This window comes from Rasamsonia emersonii (genome assembly GCF_000968595.1).
Source record: "Rasamsonia emersonii CBS 393.64 chromosome Unknown ctg1118621760288, whole genome shotgun sequence".
Lineage (NCBI taxonomy): Eukaryota > Fungi > Ascomycota > Eurotiomycetes > Eurotiales > Trichocomaceae > Rasamsonia > Rasamsonia emersonii.
In genome coordinates this window covers 28,720-46,974 of record NW_013563103.1, presented here as the reverse complement: position 1 = coordinate 46,974, position 18,255 = coordinate 28,720, and the positions used below count along the sequence as shown (strand labels likewise).

General features: G+C 51.6%; 4 protein-coding genes across 4 annotated transcripts; 3 read left to right on the top strand and 1 right to left on the bottom strand.

Annotated features, from left to right (window-relative positions):
• Positions 1 to 472: 472 nt before the first annotated feature.
• Positions 473 to 2,798, top strand: T310_5484 (RING finger domain protein (Rnf10); the record flags this gene model as incomplete). Its single annotated transcript, XM_013471654.1, has 2 exons — positions 473 to 733; positions 828 to 2,798. The coding sequence occupies 2 exons, from the start codon at positions 473 to 475 to the stop codon at positions 2,796 to 2,798; spliced, it is 2,232 nt and encodes a 743-aa protein (XP_013327108.1).
• Positions 2,799 to 3,310: 512 nt separating this feature from the next.
• Positions 3,311 to 5,259, top strand: T310_5483 (Delta(24(24(1)))-sterol reductase; the record flags this gene model as incomplete). Its single annotated transcript, XM_013471653.1, has 5 exons — positions 3,311 to 3,348; positions 3,484 to 4,533; positions 4,591 to 4,922; positions 4,983 to 5,200; positions 5,248 to 5,259. The coding sequence occupies 5 exons, from the start codon at positions 3,311 to 3,313 to the stop codon at positions 5,257 to 5,259; spliced, it is 1,650 nt and encodes a 549-aa protein (XP_013327107.1).
• Positions 5,260 to 5,888: 629 nt separating this feature from the next.
• Positions 5,889 to 7,855, bottom strand: T310_5482 (uncharacterized protein; the record flags this gene model as incomplete). The annotated part of the gene is made up of 3 exons (XM_013471652.1): positions 5,889 to 7,054; positions 7,116 to 7,767; positions 7,826 to 7,855. The coding sequence occupies 3 exons, from the start codon at positions 7,853 to 7,855 to the stop codon at positions 5,889 to 5,891; spliced, it is 1,848 nt and encodes a 615-aa protein (XP_013327106.1).
• Positions 7,856 to 9,481: 1,626 nt separating this feature from the next.
• On the top strand, positions 9,482 to 16,843 carry T310_5481 (Alcohol dehydrogenase 1; the record flags this gene model as incomplete). Its single annotated transcript, XM_013471651.1, has 21 exons — positions 9,482 to 9,693; positions 9,745 to 10,219; positions 10,275 to 10,336; positions 10,383 to 10,755; positions 10,834 to 11,365; positions 11,426 to 11,870; positions 12,094 to 12,147; positions 12,403 to 13,072; positions 13,123 to 13,499; positions 13,608 to 13,635; positions 13,793 to 13,831; positions 14,006 to 14,105; positions 14,271 to 14,279; positions 14,583 to 14,666; positions 14,803 to 14,954; positions 15,007 to 15,258; positions 15,318 to 15,429; positions 15,475 to 15,508; positions 15,640 to 15,667; positions 15,857 to 15,916; positions 16,064 to 16,843. The coding sequence occupies 21 exons, from the start codon at positions 9,482 to 9,484 to the stop codon at positions 16,841 to 16,843; spliced, it is 4,878 nt and encodes a 1,625-aa protein (XP_013327105.1).
• Between the last annotated feature and the right edge of the window lie 1,412 nt (positions 16,844 to 18,255).

The window sequence follows — 18,255 nt, the reverse complement described above, 5'->3', positions numbered from 1 at the left end:
GTTCAAAACGCATTGTATTAATTGTAATTGCCTATGGCTTCCTAGTGAATCCTGATTTTCTATCTAAGAGAACCTGGTAATCAAGAGCGATCGATGATGGTTGCTGAGATCTCTGGGCCAGGCCATGCGCTGGGCTGGCGCGCCAAGACATGCGCTGGAATGACATAAGTCGAGGGGCAATCCGTCAACACTCGAGCGTCCAGCAGTGCCCGGAGGGTGAGAGGCCTTCGGAGACTCCTCCCTCCATCCTCCTCCTCTCTTGACGGGAGCATCCCCTCTGGACGCTGCATGTCTGCTGAGTGCACCACTGCTTCTTCCTGCTGCGTGATCTCATTGCACGCTGCGTCGAGTCCGTGGAATTAGCTGCTTCCCCTGTCGTCAGGAGGCCCTGCTCTCCCCACCGTCCTTCATTCCATCTCGATCCGACTCCGCTGCTCTCAGGCAGGATTCCATCGTCAGGGGATCGAGAGATATGTCGTCCGTTGCGGGGCAGGGTCTCGGTTCCTCCAAGGCAGCCAACTCCTCGAATCTCTCCTCCTCTCCGGCGTCCTTCCAGTCTGCCCCCGCATCGGCCGACAGTGGTTCTCAACGACGCCCAGGAGGCTCCGGCAGCTTTGGCGCTGGTTCCACGTCGAGGCAGGTTTCGTCTGCGAAGAATAACCAGCCTCGCAAGAATCAACACAAGCGGCATCGGCGCCCGGCTCTGGCGAATGAGGATGCCTATACCGAGTCTGTAAGTTGCATCCGTCCCCTTGCCTCTGGGATCACTCCACCTGCATCGTCAGTGAGTGATGATAGATGGCGGCACAGCGTTAATGGCATGCCAGGTCGTCATGAGGTCGACAACGAGCCGCAAAGGACAGACGTCCATTACCCATCTGATGAACTTCTTGCTGCCTCCGCGGCCACAGTACCACCCTCCCCCCCGCAACACCCGGCGCAATCCGACCTGGGGGCTAGGTTCGGGATACCACGCGGTGGACAAGGCTCGATACGTGCACGCCAACTACCGGTTCATTGTCAATCCGAAGCATAGCTACCATGCGCAAGCGGCCAACGCCGACGTGTATCTGGACTGGAATTGCGTCCTCCAGGTCCTAGCGTCCGCCCAAACCCAAGCGGCGAGCTGCCCCATCTGTTTGTCGATGCCCGTCGCGCCTCGAATGGCGAAATGCGGTCATATCTTCTGTTTCCCGTGCCTGATCCGCTATATGCATTCCACCGACGACGAGAATCCCGTCCCGGAGAAAAAGCCCCGCTGGAAGAAATGTCCCATCTGTTGGGACACCATCTTCATCTCTGACACTCGGCCCGTCCGGTGGTTCACTGGCCAAGAGGGCGAGCTTCCCGTCGAAGGTGGCGACGTGGTGTTGCGGCTGGTAAAACGGCAACCGGGGAGCACGCTGGCACTCCCTCGTGACGGGGCGGAAGAGCTAGGACCGGACGAAGACGTCCCGTGGTATCACGCGGCAGAAGTGGCAGACTATGCTCGGATTATGAAGGGCGGTGAAGATTACATGATGGCTCAGTATGATGCCGAGATTGAGGATCTCAAACGGCAGGAACAAGAGGATGAGCTCCTATATGGTGACGATACGACGTGGACGCAAAAAGCCATTAGCAGCATCAATGAGGCCAAGGAGAAGATCCGAGGGATTGGCAATCCACCGGATATCGTGCGGGCAGAGAAGAAGCCGCCTCGCGATCCCATCCGCTTCGAGCCACCGCCGGACGGTGTGCCTGACATGTACGTGTACCAGCATTCTGTCAAGTCAGGCCAAACTTCGTCCTCGACCGAATCCATGTCTACGTCCAGCACAACGGCAGATCCGTCCAACGCACCCCCCGCATCAGGCGATACCGAGGAGCTTTCTAGTGCCATGAGCGATTTGAAGGTGGGCGCCAACTCTGAAGCGGGGTCCAGACGGAAGGATAAAGGCGCCGTCAGCGCCTCGAAAACAGCGGATCGTGCGCGAGACAACACAAGCTCGCATGGCGATCAGCCGTATTATTTCTACCAAGCTTTGCCGCACTTCTACCTCTCTCCGCTCGACATTCGCATCCTGAAGGCGGCATTTGGGGATTACTCGCTATTTCCCGCCACAATTCTCCCGCGGGTGGAGCATATATCTACTGGACATATTGTGGATGACGAGCTGCGGAAACGAGCCAAATATCTGGGCCATCTACCCTATGGTTGTGAGGTCAACTTCCTGGAATGTGACTGGACTGATCTCGTCAGTCCGGAGATCCTGGAACGCTTTCGCCCCGAGACGGAGAAGAGGAGGCGACGCAACCGGGAGAAGGCTGCCAGGGAAGAGAAGGAGCGGATCCGGGCGGAAAAGGAGGAAGAGGAGAAGCGCTGGGCGGCCGCTCGTCGCCGGCGACCCAGCTACGGGACCGTGGAGCGGCCGTTCACCGACGACGACTTCCTGCCTCTGTCCGGGTCGGCCGCGGCGGCAGCAGATTCGGGTGATACGAATGCGCCGGCGACGTCGCCTCCATCGCCGTCCCGGATGCAGTCGCGGTTCGGTGCCCTCGCGTCGCCTTCGACCAGCCCGCCAGGCCCTAGGACGGTGTGGGGCACGGCCGCAGTTGCACCCAGCTCGCCGCCTCCTCCATCGAGACCCGTCAACGACGGGTGGCTTCAGGGCTGGGAGGAGGAGCTGCTGGGGCAGCAAGAGAAGGAATTGGTCGCCCAGGCCATGGGAGAGGGTTCTGCCACTCCGTCGGGTGGCCGCAAGAAGAAGAACAAGAAGATCACGTTGATGTCGACCAACATCCAGCGGGGCGCATGAATGCTGGCAGCAGGAAGCGGTGTTGCTTGGTGTCTGGGAGGTGCAAGGTGTTTCATGGGGCATGGATTGGGTTTGCCATATTTACTATTGCATAATCTTCTGAGCGTGTATATACCGGGTTGAGCGTGCTGTCGTAGACAATATTCTATATTAATCTAGAAATCATTCCAGCTGGAGTTTCGGAGATGACCGGCCTTACGTGAATAGAGCAACAGTATTTTTTTTTCTCTCAGTCCATCAGAGCTAATTAATTATTTCAATGTCACCTCCGAAGGGACAACCCAAGCGGGTTAACGCTGACCTGCGGAGTCCGCGGCTTCCTTGTTGCCAAGCAAAGGCTTAGCGTCCCCGGAAGTGTTGCCGCCAGCCAACCAACTGGCGCAGCAACCAAAATAAACCAAAAAACGAAATAATCATCGTCAATAATCATCTCCAACACTCCCTTCTCCCTCCCCATCGGCCTGCATCTCCTGCTCCACCTCTGCTGCTAGAGCAGGCGCTGACGCATCGACATGACGGTGACACGGTCCCAGACGGGGAAGACCCCCAAGTGAGTGGCTATAAATTCCCTGCTTCTCCCTCCCGGTGCAAACAAACAAGCTGCAGCCGGAAGCTCCTTTTCTGCTACGCGATCGCGTCTTTTGCTCCTGCATCTTGTACTGATTGAATTGATCTATCGAAATAGAAAAGTAGAGCGCCCCGACTTCGTGGAGACCCCTGGCCGCCGGGTAACTCGCAGCAGTCGCGCGTCAATCACCCCCGATCCAATGACCGACGTGTCCGATTCCTCCCTCGCCGGCAAGGAGTTGAGAAGCTCGCCGCGAAAGCGCAAGTCCACCAAGGTCAAGGCCGAGGACGCGTCGCAGGACAGTGAGAGTGAGGTCAAGGCCAATGGACACGCCGAGGGCAATGGCACGGCGAAGGCGCCGCGGATCATCGACGGATGGATAGAGGGCAAAGACCCCAAGATCGACTACAGCGGCCACTTTGAATTCGGCGGCTCCTGGGGCTGCCTGTCGATGATGATCGGATTCCCCCTGCTCATGTACTACATGTGGATCGGGGCGACGTACTACGATGGCAAGTTCCCCGTGCCGTCCAAGGACCAGACCTGGCCCGAGTTCTTCGAGCATCTGGCGCACTTGGTGTACGAAGGGGCATTTCCGTCGCTCAAGGCGTGGGCCATCTACTGGGTGTTCTTCGTGTTCGAGGCGCTTTGCTATATGTTCCTCCCGGGCATCACCATCATGGGACGACCGCTTCCCCATGAGGGCGGTAAGCAGCTGCCCTACTACTGCTCGGCCGTGTGGTCCTTCTACACGACTCTGGTGGTAGCGATGGCTCTGCACATCACTGGCCTGTTCAAACTGTACACGATCATCGACGAGTTCGGTCCCTTGATGAGCGTGGCCATTCTCTCCGGTTTCCTGGTCTCCTTTATCGCCTACTTCTCGGCCCTGGCTCGGGGTGCGCAGCACCGCATGACCGGTTATCCGATCTACGATTTCTTCATGGGCGCTGAGCTGAATCCGCGGATGTTTGGCATTCTGGATTTCAAGATGTTCTTTGAGGTCCGGCTGCCCTGGTATATCCTCCTGCTGGTGACCATGGGCGCTGCGGCGAGGCAGTACCAGCAGTATGGGTATGTGTCGGGCGAGGTTGGTTTTCTCTTGATGGCACACTTCCTGTACGCGAATGCCTGCTCGAAGGGTGAAGAGTGTATTGTGTCGACTTGGTGAGTATAAGCAGGAGCATGTGTTGGTGTGTGGGCGATTGCTAACCTGAATTACAGGGACATGTACTACGAGAAGTGGGGATTCATGCTCATCTTCTGGAATCTGGCTGGCGTGCCTCTGAGTTACTGCCACTGCACCATCTACCTCGCCAATCACGACCCTGCGACCTATCGCTGGAACCGCTACGTCCTGGCGTTTTTGTACATTGCGTATCTCTTCGTTTACTGGGTGTGGGATACGGCCAACAGCCAGAAGAACCGCTACCGTCAGCAGGAGCGGGGGACGTTGGTTTTCCGTAAGACGTTCCCTCAGCTGCCGTGGCAGACGCTGAAGAACCCGGAGGTGATCCGAACTCCGGATGGGGGGACTATTCTGGTTTCGGGGTGGTGTAAGTACACACTGTCTCCCCTCTCGTTTATTTTCGACGCGACGGTGCTGACTCTTCCAGATGGCCTGGCTCGCAAGGTCCACTACACATGCGACCTCTACTTTGCGTTGAACTGGGGTCTCATCACCGGATTCGACAGTCCGTTCCCGTGGTTCTACCCGGTGTTTTTCGCCTGCATGATCACGCACCGTGCGATGCGGGATATTCAGCGCTGCCGGAACAAGTATGGGGAGGCGTGGGCCGAGTACGAGAGACGGGTTCCGTATCTGTTTATTCCGGTGAGTTGGCTGTCCTCTTCACTTTGGTGCTGTGCTGACTTTTGCAGTACGTGTTTTAAGCAGTCCACCCAGGAAGCCTTGGAAGCTCATTCACATAAAGATGGATGTCTATACATTTTCTTATATAGCTTCCTCTCTCTGTTAGTCTTATCTTGCTACATTTCATTCCTGTGTATACTTAGCCTTTGTTTGTCTTTGAGGACACCATTTTCCATAATGGGGTTGTTCTTTTACTATATCAGCTTAATATGATATACCCTTTTCGGCTGCAGACTGCAGACTGGAGACTGAAAAAAGAAAGAGAGGGAAAGAGAAACGAAAATTGAAATGAAAAAGAAATGGAAGGGAAGATAATAATGAAAAGGAAAAGAAAAAGGAAAGGAAAAAGGAACTTGGTTAGTTCTGCTGCTGCTGCTGCTGCTGCAACAGCAGAAGTTATATTTCGGATAGGATAGGATAAGATAGGACAGGATAGTAATTAACATAGGTAATCAACATAATAAACTGGAATATAATAAACTGCATGACTATCTGCATCTGTATCTGTACTGCGGAGTACTAACTCATTTCTCCTCATTTCTATTGAATCATGATAATTGATAATTACTGATACTGACATGTACATAGGTCAAAATTTCGAAAAATTATTATTCTATTATACTATGTTAATTATACTAACTACATACTACTAACCCAATACAACAACAAGAACGATACACCAAACCAATGAAATACAGGCCCATGTCAATGTCCATGTACCAAACAGGTATAACAGGTATATTTGAAGTGATGAGACAGGGTTATGTCTGCTTCGACTGCTGCTCCCGCTCGTTTGCTCAGACTGGGGTCGATGCGATTGGGATGAGCCAAAAGCAGTATATGTCTCTGTTGGAGCTATCGGCTCTGGGTATTGGTCTGGGACTGTGGCTGTGAGGGTGGGGATGGGGTCTTGGGTTGGTGTTGATGTTTCTGTTTGTGTTGAAGGTGATGATGATCCGCTTGCAGCTGTCGAAGTTACTGTGCTTGTCATTGAAGCTGGTGCTGGAGCTGATGCTGAAGAGATTATCTCCCCGCTTGGACTGTTCGAGTCTGCACTCGCACTTGCGCTTGCACTTGCACTATCAGTGATGGTCGCAGCGCTAGGAGGAGCAGAGTTGTCCATCTGAGCCTCAGCACCGCTAGACGATCCGCTCGTCTGCGAGGATAAATACTCCTCATCCAACGAGTCGCAATACGAAAGAAACTGCTGGAATTCAGGGACATGATCGCCGAGCGTTTCCCCGCTGCTACTGCTGCTGCTGCTGCCATGCGCCTCAATACACTCACGGCAATCAGCCAGGTAGGTAGTGAAAGCAGAACCCTTCTGGCACAGAGCGGGCGTTTTGCCCGACCACTCGGCCTCGATGAGGACGTTGTTGCACTCATCGTAGCAGACGCCGGGGATTGTTGACGGAGGGGAGCGTGGTCGTTGTCTGTGTCGAAGAAGTTGAGGATAATCGCGTTTCTGCAGGTTAAACACGAAAATATCATCACTCAGACCAAACTCCGCGGGATCGAGATTGAAATACCCCGGCGAGACGACGAATCTGCCAATCTGGTCCGACACAACGGGCTGGCCCCAGAACTGTGCTGGGAACAGCGGCTCCGGACTGGGGATGCACTCGTCCGGACTGCAGTAGTAGGAATCTGCCGGCGGGCCGGCCTCGAAGTTGCAGTCTGCCGGCTTTGGTGGATGGCAGAGGTGTCCTGGTGGACAGCCCCAGGTGTAGTTCTTCGGAAGAGGAGCGGCGGGCGTGTATGTCGGGTTGGCGATGAGGCTGGGGCAGAGGGTTAGGCTGGAGAGGGTGGGGGTGGCTAGTACATATTATATTAGATACTTGTTTCGATGGATTTGATTTAAAGGGTTGTTATTTACCTGTTGTCTTCTCTTCTGCCGGGATGGCGGCCATCGTGCTTTCAGGATTGCTGTTTTCGGTAATTGGAAAGGCGGAGAGAGTGGCTGTATCAGTCACTTCTTCAGAAACAGTAACGATTTCCGAAATAATACTCGCATTTCCTGCAAGAGTCTCTGTTTCTGTAACCGTAGCAGTCTCCCTCTCAACAGCAGTCTCCGTCGTGGATACCTCCTCCGTCTGCGTGATTCGCTCCATGATATTAATGGGTGGTAGCGTAAGGGTCGCGCGAACGGTGTCCGTTACTGTCGCTGTCACAAGATCTGAGACTGTTTCTGTGATCTCCTTTTCGATGTAGGAGGTGACTGTCGTGGGAACTGTCTCGGGCACAGTGGTAGGTATGTAGGAAACGATTGTCTTCTCGTATATCGTTTCACTGGGGGAAGTAGTCGAGCAGTCTTTTTCGTCGATGTGCGTTCTAGTGATGGTTTCTGTGGTAGTAGAATCATCTGCTGAGCTGGATGGCGAGGCCAGCGCTGTAGAGTCGTCATCATACACGATTGAAAACGAGAGTGTTTCGAAACGGGTCTCTGAGACGATTATTTTCATCGGAAATGAAGGATTCTCAGACTCAGCAGTCGGAGTTGTCGGTGATGAAGTCGGAGGAAGTTGGACCTGCTACAACTCAGTATTCTCAATCAATTCGAGATGGTGGACTGTTGAAATTACTCACAATCTGGGTCGACATGACCGTTTCAGTCATGGTTTGGGTCTGGCAGATGACTGAGGTGCTGGCAGGACATTGACACTGACAGCTTCTGTTCGGGTCTCCCAAGGCCCATGTCGACGGGACCAGCAGGCCTGTTGCCACGAACGATATTAGATTCGATATCATTCTGATGTATATACGTGTATGTCTAATGGCAAAATCTGAAATGTATAGAAATAGTTAACTGAAGAAATAAATAGAATAGATCAAGGACGATAGATATTTGTCTATAACAAACATAAAGGTTGGCAGAACAATAAATTGAGAAAAGGCTCTATCTATCAACAAAACAATTAAAATTCGCTTGTCCTCAGCAACGACGTCGAATGTAGTAGATTCCCAGGACAAAGGAATTCCATCTCAGATGGAATGCCAGCATGTTGTCTACAGTAGCTTCATCGACGTTGCGACGACAACTGTTGCATCTGGCAGAAAATCTTGGACAGAGAGGAAATGGCTGTTTCTGAGACAGCCTACTTCAATTATCCTCAAGATGGTCTTTATAATATAATATAATGCTGATTATTAGGTGGTTCATTCGAAGACGGAAATTGCGTTATTCATGCACGATATCCAGCAACTCTACAAGGACAAGACAGCAGTCGCCTATCTATCTAAAAGGCAAAGTAAGTCTTACCGTCGCATTTTCTATCAAGAAGACAAGTTAACAAGGAGTTGCAGTTGAGCTTTCTCATGTTTTGTTCTGGAGAAGTTGAAAACAAAGAAAGCTCAGCTGGAAACACGGCGAAGCGATTCGCAACCCGCAACAGACTCGACACGAATCCAGACAGCAACAGCAGCGAATCCAATCAATTACAAACTGAAACCATCTAAGATCCATGGCTGAGCGTTGCTGGGTGGTATCCCTGCCGCGCCCGCCTCGAGGCGCCTTTCTTTGTTTGACGACTTCCGAGACACCGACTCGCCGACTCCGGCGAAGAAATGCCTTGAATCCAATCTTTTTCATTGCAGCAAGATCCGTTCCTCTGGCGTCGGAACGACATCTGCAAACAGCATTCCAGCATCAAAGAACGATCGGGCAGCGTAACCTTCTTCAAATACCAGCTGCTCTGGAAATGTCAGCACGCAAGCTTCCACCGGAGCTGCGTGTAGCTGTAGATGATTCTGCTTGTGTATCGTTTCCAATTCAGTCTGACTAGACGGGAATATGCATTGACAGGCAGGATCTGAATTTTGTGTTCTGAATAGCATCAACAATGGCATTAGCAACCTCCAGATCTTACGTCTGGGGAAACCTGCATTGCGTCTCGACTCTGTTCTGGCTTATATTCATCGTCGTCACGCTTTCCAACTCGAATCCTGCCCTTGCAATTGCATGGCAAAACGAGGTCAACGTCTCGATATGTAGCTGGGAGCAGCTTCGAGGTGAGCACTATGGAGATCGAAGAGCGATGGACTCTCACTGATGTATATGTCTCAGCAAATATTATCCGCGATACGATCTATCTCGACGGTGGGACGATCTGGTGGCAAATGTAATAATCCTCTATGGTGATCTTTTTGGCAAGCAGCTGACATATATGCGTTCATCTAGTGGCCTGTCTGATGGAGATTATGCATCTCCGCAAAGCGATGGCATGTATATCAAAATCCTCCAAAATGGATGGATATCAACTGACGGCGACGGCGATAGGCAATCCCGGCGGAATCATGTACAACCTCAGTCTGAGCATCCCCTTCGACAAACAAACCAACCTCACAGGTTTGTTCAAGGCCATGCCCAAGAACGGCGGCCCGCTCAGAAACAATATCGCCCCCAACTACAACGATGGAGTGATGTTTGCTAACGACAATGAGTTTATTCTCTATGGGTCGGTCTCCAGCAGCTGACAGCATTGAATTAGTCTTTCTGACGAGTGCAGAGGCCTTTCACGGTTGACCGATAGTCAGGAACTCCCCCCAGGCGATGTGGTGCTTGGTTACCAGGAGTACGAATGGGGCTCACCACCAATTTCGTGGCAGCCAGGGTTCGTCCAGAGGAGTCTTCCCACTGGAGTCACTCGCTATATAACGAACGGTGCTGGCGTCTCCGCCCCGAGTGAGAATCTCGGTTTCTACTTCAGCGGAATGCGGGGAGAAGATTGGGGGAGCATTGAAGAGGGCGATCAGACTGCAAACACGATTGCAGACACATTAATTACGGTCAACATGTCGAGTATGCGGAAGGAATTCTGGCAGAATACGACGCTTCCTTCCGAAGTGCATGGGCGAGCCAATGCAGAACTGGTCTGGATCCCGGTCTCTGAATCAGGAGTCTTGATTGCAATCGGGGGAGTCATCAACCCGGAAATCTTGACGGCGGCGCAACAGCTGACGCCAGAGGAGGCTGAAGCAAGCGTATGTTTGAGTCTTCGTCTTGATCTTTTCCTTCTTCTTATCCTGACGACCACAGAACAAAACGAGTCCCACATTCATGGAAGTACTTCCTGTCTATGATGTTTCCACTAAAACATGGTAGGACGACTCTCCACTAGGCGGAATCACACTGACAGTTAGTTAGGTACTTGCAAAACACCACCGGAGACATTCCGCCGCAGTTGACCATGTTCTGCTCCGTCGTAGCAGCGGCCGCCGATGGCAGCTCCTTCAACGTATACATCTATGGAGGCTACGACGGGATCGACGCCGGAATGGTGCCATCGGACGATGTCTACATCCTCTCCATGCCATCCTTCACGTGGATCAAAGCATACTCCGGGAAACGCTCTCACGGCCGCAGCGGCCACCGCTGCGTGAAGGTGTACCCAGATCAGATGTTCGTTCTTGGTGGTATCTTCAAGGGCGATCCGATGATCTGTCTGACGGGGGAGTCATCCAGGTGTTCAATCTCAACACGCTGCAGTTCCAGGACTCGTACAGCCCGGATGTGTGGAGTGAGTACCGGGTGCCGTCTGTGGTCACGGCGAAGATTGGAGGAAAGTAGGTATTATCTATCTCCTTGTTCTTTCCAGACTGACCTGACAAGGTGTAGTGTCAACGGCAGTGCGACCAAGACATCGCCAGACCGGTGGAATGACGATGCTCTGGCGGGCATTTTCTCGTCAAAGTATACGAAGCCGATGGCGACGTACTATCCTTATGCTGCGCCAAGCAGGCCTAGCAATGTGACCGTCACAAAACCAGCTGACAGAACTGGAGGGAGGGGTGTGCCACTGGGTACAGTGCTGGGGAGTGTCGCAGGGGTGGTAGTGATCATACTTCTCGCAGCAGCCTGGTTCATATACAGACGACACCAGCCAAAGAACGAGCCAGCTGGTAGTGTCGACAAGGAGGAGACGCCAAGGGAGACGCCAAGGTCAACGGGTCCATCCGTGGAGCGAGCAGATACATCATACGCAGCTCTGGAATCTCCTTCGACGGGCATGTCGCCGGTCAGCGAGAAACAATCCGAGGCAAACGTGGTGTCGCCGACGACAGCAGTGACGGATGTGTCGCCAATCCAGCCGAGCCAGGCTGATAGTTCTCCAATCTACGAGATGGAGTGTAAGATTTCCCCTCAAGATTGTATCTGCAAAAAGCTAATGATCTGGTTGATAGCCCCAGTTAGGAAATGCGTCGAACTGCCCACGGACTTTAATCAACAGCCAAAAGCGCATATCAACAATGACAATTTTTGTCATGGTACTAATAGGCATCAAGTCTCCGAGACAGACCACTACCAGACGATGCAGACACCTCGTCCTGCCTCCACCCGTGGCCATGACCAAGACCAAGACCATTCGACAGAAATCCCCATTTCAGATCCATCCCTACAAAGAAAAAGATTCTCCTTTACGCCATCCATCCGCTCAGACCGCTCTTATCATGATTGTCGTCCTTCATCATCTTCTACTACCTCTTCTTCGTCATCGTCGTCGTCTTCTTCTGGACCTTCACCTCTTTCGCCTCTGTCTTCTGCTGCGCAGCAAGAGTCGAATTTTGACAAGATTCCTTATTCTTCGAGGATTGTTGTCAATGTTAATGCGTGGAGAGGGGATGGCCCGGATGGGTTTGGGAGGGGGAAATAGGATAGATAATTGAACGAACAGTACAGCAATAAACAGCTTGTATTTACTCGTCCTGACTGACTGACTGACTGACTGACTGACACCATATGTAGCAACAGGAACGGAAAAGAAAACTAACTGAATAATTAATTAACAGACGTCAGAGTTTTTTTTTTTTCAGATAGATAGATCATAACTGGTAAATGATAACAAATTTGTTAATAGCAAGACGACGGGGGATTACTGGAACTACCTATCTACAGAGCACTATCCCCTGAGGTAAGATACGTACTGTTTCTTTAAACTCAACCGATTGACGTTTGTCTGAATACACTACCTACTGTCCGAACTTTCCGAAAATGTCTATTCTATCAACCAACTTCCGTCTGAGGGTAATAAAGGTATGATGTAATGAAGGAACAATTTCAGCGGGTTAAAGGTATTTCTGCTTAGCAAGCAGTGTTTTTGAAGATACAATCACTGCATCGGGATTACTTCTCTCACATCAATCCATATTATATCGACGACTGCAAGGACTCTATTTGCTCATCTCATGGCTATCCCAGACACGCAGTGGGCTCAAGTCCTCGAACAAAAAGGCGGCCCCGTCATCTACAAACAGATCCCAGTCAGCAGGCCCGGTCCGGACGAAGTCTTGGTCAATATCAAGTATTCCAGCGTGTGCCACACAGACCTGAGTGTCCTGAAGGGGGACTTGCCGGCCTGCATGAAGCTCCCTTTGGTCGGCGGGCACGAAGGCGCTGGCGTTGTCGTCGCCAAAGGCGATCTGGTTGCGGGACTCGAGGTAGGCGACCATGTGGGCGTCAAGTGGATCAATAGCTCGTGCATGTCGTGCGAGTTCTGCCAGAAGGGTGATGAGCCGCTTTGTGCAAAGGCCATGATGTCTGGCTGCTCAGTGGATGGCTCCTTCCAGCAGTACTGTGTCGCGAAGGCCTTCCATGTCTTAAAGCTCCCGAAGAACGTCCCTCTGGATGCTGTCACCCCTGTCTTGTGTGCGGGGATTACCGTCTATAAGGGCCTGAAGGAATCCGGGGCTTGTCCAGGCCAGGTGGTTGCTATCGTGGGCGCAGGAGGCGGGTTGGGATCGCTAGCCCAGCAGTACGCAAAGGCCATGGGCCTGAGAGTCATTGCTATTGACGGCGGAGAGGACAAGAGAGCCATGTGCGAGGAGCTGGGAGCCGAGGTGTGTCTCACACATGCTTGATTGATTTGAGATAACAAACACCGTTCTAGATCTACATCGACTTCACCAAGACAAAAGACATAGCCAACGACGTGCGAGCAGCGACACCGGACGGCCTGGGCCCGCACACGGTTCTCGTCCTCGCAGCATCAGAGAAGCCCTTCCAGCAAGCAACCAGCTACGTGCGGTCACGGGGGACGATCGTAGCCATCGGCATGCCACCGAACGCGTTCCTGAGAGCGCCGATTCTGGACACGGTGATGCGCATGATCAGCATCAAGGGCAGCTACGTCGGCAGCCGACTGGACGGGGCCGAGGCGATCGATTTTTTTGCCCGGGGGTTGATCAAGGTGCCGTTTAAGACGATGCCGCTGAAGGAGTTGGGAAGGGTGTATGAGCTGATGGAGCAGGAGAAGATTGCTGGGCGGTATGTGCTGCAGATTCCGGAGTAGTAGCCAGTAGACAGTAGCCAGGAATCAGAGTAAAATAAGACAGCTGGCATAAGAGCAATTTCAACGGGAAAAAAAATGCTCAGGAAGGGACATTTAAATGATTTACATCATGTATGTACAGTACATCGAAATGCAAGGACAAATGCAAAGAGAGGAGATAATTATTAGTCCTCGTAGTCGAGTTAGATTGAAGAAAACCTAGTTTCTATAATATAATAGAAATGAGAGCTATTTGTAAAATTATAACCACCTAGGATATATATTCAAGTCATATTATGATAGACAATTTGCAAACCAGGAAATTCCGGTACGGAGGTAGCGCTATCGTGGAGTTAAAAAAGCTTTCTTTACTCCGCGTAAATTCCCCATCGATAGAATCGATCGGATATTTATTTACTCCATTCACCATCGTCAAAAACAAACACAATTGAACGCTTTCCCTTCTCTTCTCTGACATATCTTCAAATCTTCAATTCGATAGACTGATCTGATACGGTACTTGCAGCCAGCCAGCAACATGCTCATCAAAGAATTCCACCACGACGTCCCCACCAAAGCGGGCGGCGAGGGTAGTACCATGCGTAAGTGGAATTAAGTTGAAAATTTACTTATTTCAGTTGAACTTGAACTTGGCTTGTTAATATTGACTACTTATTATTGTCTTTTTTGAATTTTTTTATTTTATTTTTGTCGTTCTGGTTATTATCAATGCTTTTTGTTGTTGTTGTTGTTGTTGTCAGTTACAGTGGGGTGGGGTATGTGTGTCATTATCGATATACTATCGATATCGATAAAGAAATAGTGTAAGAGATAGGCAATTGTTATTCATTGACTGGCATGGTACTTGATAATGCACACTGCATGCATGTACAGTACATGGACCAATCCACAATGGGATGAATGATGAATGATGAATGAATATTCGAATGGTGACACGATCTTGAAAATGTTGGATTTGGATTGCATTCGTTAGTCGAGGAGAAGATGTGGATTGCAGCAATTGCTCGATTGATTGATTTTTTTTTCTATGGATTGCCGCTGATATTGGCTTCCATCAGGCATTTTCGTCTTCCATCCCTCTCTGCCAGGGTATCCGAATGCAAAGTTCCCTGGTGTGGTGGTCTTTAGTGAGATTTATCAAGGTATGTATTGCCATATCACTGCTGCAAGCCTCTGTACTGCGTTAGCGCTTTGATGATTGCATTCTCTTTGTCTAAGATAGTCATTCGTTCTGCGATTTCCTGGCTACCACACAGTCACTCTTTACTGACTATTTAGTGACCGGCCCCGTCGCCCGCTTCGCCCGCCAGATCGCCGGCCAAGGCTATATCTGCGCTGCGCCCTCCACCTACCACGAATTCACCGGCCCCGAGCCCCTGAAATACGACGCCGAAGACACCGACAAAGGAAACAAGTGGAAAGTCACCAAGGTCGGACCCCCACTCGCTGCATTCACCATGGATTGCTGGCTGATCGGACTAGAAACTTGCTGCCTATGACGAGGATGCCGCGCTGACGGTCGACTACCTCCTCTCGCTGCCAACGTGCAACGGCCGCATCGGCGCTACGGGCATGTGTCTCGGTGGGCATCTGGCCTTCCGCTGTGCGCTGGACCAGCGCGTCAAGGCTGCGGTATGCTATTTCGCGACTGACATTCACAGCGCGACGCTGGGTGAGGGAAAGAATGACGACAGTTTGAAGAGAGCGGGCGAGATCAAGGGAGAACTCCTCATGGTCAGTCGGACCAAGAGCCTTTTCTTGCTTTGTTTCTGTAGATTGACGAATTTCGACAGATCTTTGGCAAGAACGACACCCACGTCCCTCCCGAAGGACGGGATCTGATCCGTCGGACGCTGCACGAGAAAGGCGTGTTGTTCAGCTTTTACGAGGTGGCTTGGGCGCAACGTAAGTACATACCAATCCTAGCATAGAACCTGCTAACGGGTATAGACGCCTTTATCCGTGATGAGCTCAGCAAAGGCCGGTACGACCCGGCAATCTCAAAGGTCTGCTTTGAAATGCTGCTCGAGATGTTTGGACGGACATTGAAACTGGATCTGGGCGAGCACGATGGAAAGGAGGTGCAGGTTGAGCATGTTTGCTAAAGTCAATAAGTGACGGATATTGCCTGTCTGAAAGGATGGTATGTCCTAGTAGTTGTAACAAGTGAAGGCCAGTCGGAGTCCATGATGTTTATTGCAGGCAGTTGCCGTAGATATATCAACCACGTATTCACCTACCAAGTCGCACGACCAGCCTGTCACCTGGTCAGTCTGTAGTGAATCCTCTGACGGTGATATGCAACTCCTGCTGGAAAACAATCTTGACCCAGCGAGACCACCAGATGACGTTGAATGCAACCATAGATAAAGACAACAAGAACTCTGACTATGTATGCGCTTTGTCCTGTGCTGAACGAATTGATTGAGCTGACTGACCCTCGACTTGCAGACACATGAGCATCACCGAGAGAGTCCTGTGTGTCAGTCTCAACTCGAACCAAATCGAGGACCCCTACAAATGGCTCTATCGAATCCAGCGAGGGAAGCGGATCGTCTATGTCAAAATCCTGCACGATGGCATCCTCCAACTCGACCACTGCGTCAGGGGCGCAGCAATCCTCTCCCAACTGCGACACCTTCCGCGCTGGAACGAAAACTGGACAACCTTGACCGTGCAAAGGGACGCCTACACCGGCCAAATCAAGTCTCTTCCTGACTGGTTTGGGCCGCATTCGGTGAACGTCCGCGCACTCAAAATCTACCCGGACAGCCTGACGCTGTTCGACATTGCGAATCTGCAGCACTGGGAGACGCTCAAGGATCGCGTCACGCGAGTGGTGCTGTCGTGGCCGCCTGAGGGTCAGCTCGCCACGGCCATTCTCAAGATCGCCAATTTCGCGCACGACCTTCCGTATCTGATGCAGGAGATTGAGGCATACACTCTGTTGATGGAGAGCGGCTGTACGGCAGTGCCGGGGTTGCTGGGATACGTCTATGAAGAACACACAGACCGCGTCGTGGGGATTCTGATCGAGGACGTCGTGGGGCGTCCTGCTGGGATCGAAGATCTTGAAGCTTGCCAGGACGCGGTGCGCAGGCTACACAACGCCGGCATCATCCACGGGGATCTCAACTCATTCAACTTTCTGGTGTCCGAAACAGGGGCCACGATCATTGATTTCGAGACGGCGAAGTTTGCAGATTGCTACTCGAGGGAGTCGGCCAGGCAGAAGGCGGAAGAAATGAAAGGTCTTGAGGACAAGCTACGGGGAGTCTGCGACGAGTCTCCGCCCGGAGTGAGATACGAAGACTTCTAGGATGCAGATCAGGTGGCAGCACGTGATATGCAGTAAGACGAGTCTCACGCACGGATAAGACCAATATTGAGATGCTGCTGTGTCTCACACTGGCTGCATATGTATGTTTATTTACTTTATTTTATTATTGCATCGAGAACCTGAAACTCAGCTACTCTTTCCATCACCTGAAACGAACTGTATGTACGGAGTACAGTAAGCAGTATGCGAGAGGTGTGTTCTGCACAGCAAACGCACAACCAAGTCCTCCGTAATGGTGATGAAATGTATGTACAGATAGGGACTGTACGATGTGGGACAGTCAGGCATGAATTTCTGCTATCGATAGCCAGTCTCACCATCTCATATCGCAATCGCGGTGGGGCTCCTATCGCGACTCGATAGCGGGCCGGTCTAAGCAAGGAGGAGGCGATCGACCGATCAGACGATGCTACTCGGTAGAATCTGCGGATATTAGTAAGGCTGACGTAGGGAGGAGATAATTGCGGTCTTACAAAGGTACTCTGTACTCTGAGCGAGGGTTGGCGTGGCGGTGTCGCGAGACTGAGACAAGACTCGCACAGCACATGCGGTGAGAAAAAGCGGTGCTGGTGGCTGGAGAACTGTTCGGGTAACAAAGGCAATAATTGAAACAGACTCCACCGCAGTCGATCTAGCAATAATCCGGCCATTTATTAATTTTTTTCTTGTTCTTTTTCTTTCTCTTCGACGGAAAAGTGATTAATTAATTAATTGATAGGAAAAAAGAACAGGCAGCTCGGGAACAAACGCGACGGGCCGACCGCCGCTTGATTGGCAGAGGTTAATTAATTTTAATTTATTTGCGTTGCTCAACCAGCACACTAGACGGTCTTGGAAGCTACGAGAAGAAGATGAAGATAAAAGAGCCATATGATCGTATCCCATCTGGATTCTAAGAACTTCTGTCTATTAATTCTGGCAGAAGACGTAACTGTAGTTCTCGTAGTCGTAGATGCTCCTCTGATTCAGATATCCTCGGCTGCTACTGCATGACACCGTTGGGCCTCTCCACTTCCCCCTGGCCAAGACTCACGCCGACTCACAGGCTCGCATCTCAGCCAGCTCATTTCCGTGGTTCGCTGCCATCGCCAGATTCGACTCTCTCTCCGCGTCCGACCAGCTGCTCCACTCGCGCGCCCCGGCCCTGTTGCGTTTCCTGGTTAAGCTGCTTCTCCAGCTTGCTACTAAAGTTGGATGGTGCGGCTGGCGCTCCCACCGTTACCTCTGCACGCTGAGCCTCTCTCGCTCCCACTCTCCCAGCCATCGCTGCGGCCATCCTTCGTTGACTTAGGTCTCTGCTTTTATCCAGCTCCGTCCACGCTGAACACGTCGTTCGTTCGTTTCGTGTTGTTGTTGTTCTCAGCGTCGTTAGAGCCCTCGTTGCCTGGGCC